This window comes from Priapulus caudatus, unplaced genomic scaffold, assembly GCF_000485595.1.
Source record: "Priapulus caudatus unplaced genomic scaffold, Priapulus_caudatus-5.0.1 Scaffold1564, whole genome shotgun sequence".
Classification (NCBI taxonomy): Eukaryota; Metazoa; Priapulida; class Priapulimorpha; order Priapulimorphida; family Priapulidae; genus Priapulus; species Priapulus caudatus.
The window spans coordinates 52,730-55,396 of NW_014578625.1; the positions used below are offsets into that span (position 1 = coordinate 52,730).

Below are 2,667 nucleotides of genomic sequence, written 5' to 3' on the forward strand. Positions count from 1 at the left end.
CGGTCGGTCGGTCGGTCGGTCGGTCGGTCGGTCGGTCGGTCGGTCGGTCGGTCGGTCGGTCGGTCGGTCGGTCGGTCGGTCGGTCGGTCGGTCGGTCGGTCGGTCGGTCGGTCGGTCGGTCGGTCGGTTATAGTGAGAGCGCAGTAGTACGTCACCACGGGTCGTCACATGTCATCCTGGGTCATCATGAGTCATCATGAGTCATCTGGGGTCATTCTAGGTCACATTGGGGTCATCGGAAGTCATCAATGGACGGCTTTACCTGCTATTGGCAGAATTAACCTTCCGAATAAGAACGTCGCCTGCGGGGCGGTGCGCATGCGCAGCGCAGGCTCACAGAGCTGATCTGATCCCATCGATACACACAGTAATGACCAGCACTGAGTGCACGCTGCCGCCGCCGCCGCCGCCGCGCCTTCATCCCCCCTGAGTGGCCGGATTACTGCTGACCCCTCGGGGGGCGGCAGACGCTGGTCACGCTTCCCGTGCCCCCGCTCGCTGCGTGCCGGACCGTCGGCGGACCGACGATCACTGATGAAGGCCGGGCCGACAGACGAACTAATGCATACATAATGCGCGCCAGTGATAAATAAGTAAACGTATCTCCTCGCGTTGATAAATAATGCAACAGAAATCAGTTTGGCCCCGTGCTCGCGTGGGTCGGTGTGCTCTGCCGCCGCCGCCATATTGGAAAAATGACTGAATTAGCGGATCGGTCGCCATCACTTATTCACGAGCAGATTGGCTGGTTTCAATAATTCAGACCAATTGGCCGGGTGCATTAATTACTTGTGGAGAGAGAGAGAGAGAGAGGAGGAGGAGAGCGAGGAGGAGAGGGAGGGGAGTGAGCGGTGAGATAGTAAGGGTTGTGGGGGGGGGAGGGGGTAGTGAGAGTGCGCAGGAGAGAGAGTCAGCGAGAGCGAAATAGTGAGTAAGCGAGAGAGAGAGCGCGAGAGAGAGAGCGAGAGAGAGAGAGAGAGAGAGAGAGAGAGAAGAGAACGAGAGGCAGAGAAAGAATTGGAAGAGCGCGCGCGTACAGATAGAGAGAGACACTCACAAACACATTGAGATACATCCAACACAGCAGGAGACACACGCAACGCGCACACACACACAAACACACACCACCACACACACACACAACACCACACACACACACACACGACACACACACCCACACACACACCACACACACACCCCCCCCCCCACACACACCACACACACACACACACACACACACAGACAGAGAAGAGGAGAGAGAGGAAAGACAAGAGAGAGGGAGGCGGAACGGAAAGACAGAAGAGAGAGAGAGACGGAGAAGAGAGGCGCGCCAGAGAGAGACGATCGACAAGAGTGGCAGAGCAGAGAGAGAGAGAGACACCACACACACACACACACACAGTGGCCAAGATATAGAGAGGGTGACGAGCGTGGCAGTGCCAGTATGCCCTGCATCGTAAGAGCATTCCTGATGCTTTGATGCTTCATTACCTGCAGAGCGTGAAGCTCATTGGTCCTAGCATGCCGCCACAGCACAGCCTATGTGTAGAGACTTCTGCGGCCCAAGACACGCGCACTGCCTATAGATTATTTGTGGCTATATGTGTATAGCTCGTCTCTGTCTCTTTTCTGTCTCTCTCTCTCTCTTTCTCTCTCACTATCTATCGCTTCTCTCTCGCGCGCTCTCTGTCTCTCTCTTTCTCTCTCTCTCTCTCTCTCTCTCTCTCTCTCTCTCTTCTCTCTCGTTCTCTCTCCGCATATCTATCGGTTTCTCTACTCTCGCTAGCTCTTTTCTCTCTCTCTTTTGCGCGCATTTTCTCTTCCTCTCCCCCCTCTCTCCTCTCTCTCTCTCTTTCTCTCCCCTTCTCTCCCTTCCCCTCTCCCTTCTCTCTCCCTCTTCCCCTCTCCCCCTTTCTCTCTCCCCCTCCCCTCTCTCGTCCTTCTCTCTCACCCTCTCTCCCTCTCTCCTCTCTCTCTCTTTTTCCTCCCCCTTTCTCCCCCCACCCGTCTCTCTCTCCCTCTTCTGCTTCTCTCGCTTCTCTATCAAGAGCTCACGACTGTTCACGCTTCAGCGTGACTCGCCTGCCGCTGGCACAACAGCTGAACGTCGACCTCTTCTTTCCGTCTGTCACAGATGCACGGCTTCGGCGACGAGCACCACAATCGTACATGAACGGCGCGACGAAAAACAGCATGGCGACGACCGCCGAGCCTCGATGTCGTCTCAGTCACGTAGGCCCGGCACGCACCGGCGAGTATCTCAAGTCCGAATGCGCGAGCGAGCTAACAAACACCACACACCACCAGCACACACACAGCGCCCTCTAACTCTTTCCTGTCACCCGCCATCACACACACACAGCGACATACATATAGTGTCGCCAGTATATATATATATATAAGAGATATATATATATATATCATATATATATATATATATCAGGGATTAATAATGACAAATTTGTCATTTTTGTCAAATTGTCAAATTTGTCAAATTCGTTATTAACCCCTGATATATATGTATATATAAACATAGATATATATATATTTATTATATAGATATATATATATGTACATGTGTGTGTGCGGAAGAGAAGTGTGCATGAAATTTTCTACGGATAAAGATTTCCCATAGACACCGAAGGCCCTGACTGTAAACTATAGGAA

The 2,667-nt window shown here is 52.9% G+C and overlaps 1 protein-coding gene across 1 annotated transcript in view; it reads left to right on the forward strand.

The window, feature by feature from the left end:
• LOC106817012 (insulin gene enhancer protein ISL-1-like) overlaps window positions 1-2,173 on the forward strand; it is a gene marked incomplete at its 5' end in the record, with an annotated part of 50,572 nt that extends 48,399 nt beyond the window's left edge. Inside the window, one exon of the mRNA XM_014821658.1 lies at window positions 2,135-2,173. Coding sequence (XP_014677144.1) covers window positions 2,135-2,173 — 39 coding nt within the window. The remainder of the gene's footprint in view (window positions 1-2,134) is intronic.
• Between the last annotated feature and the right edge of the window lie 494 nt (window positions 2,174-2,667).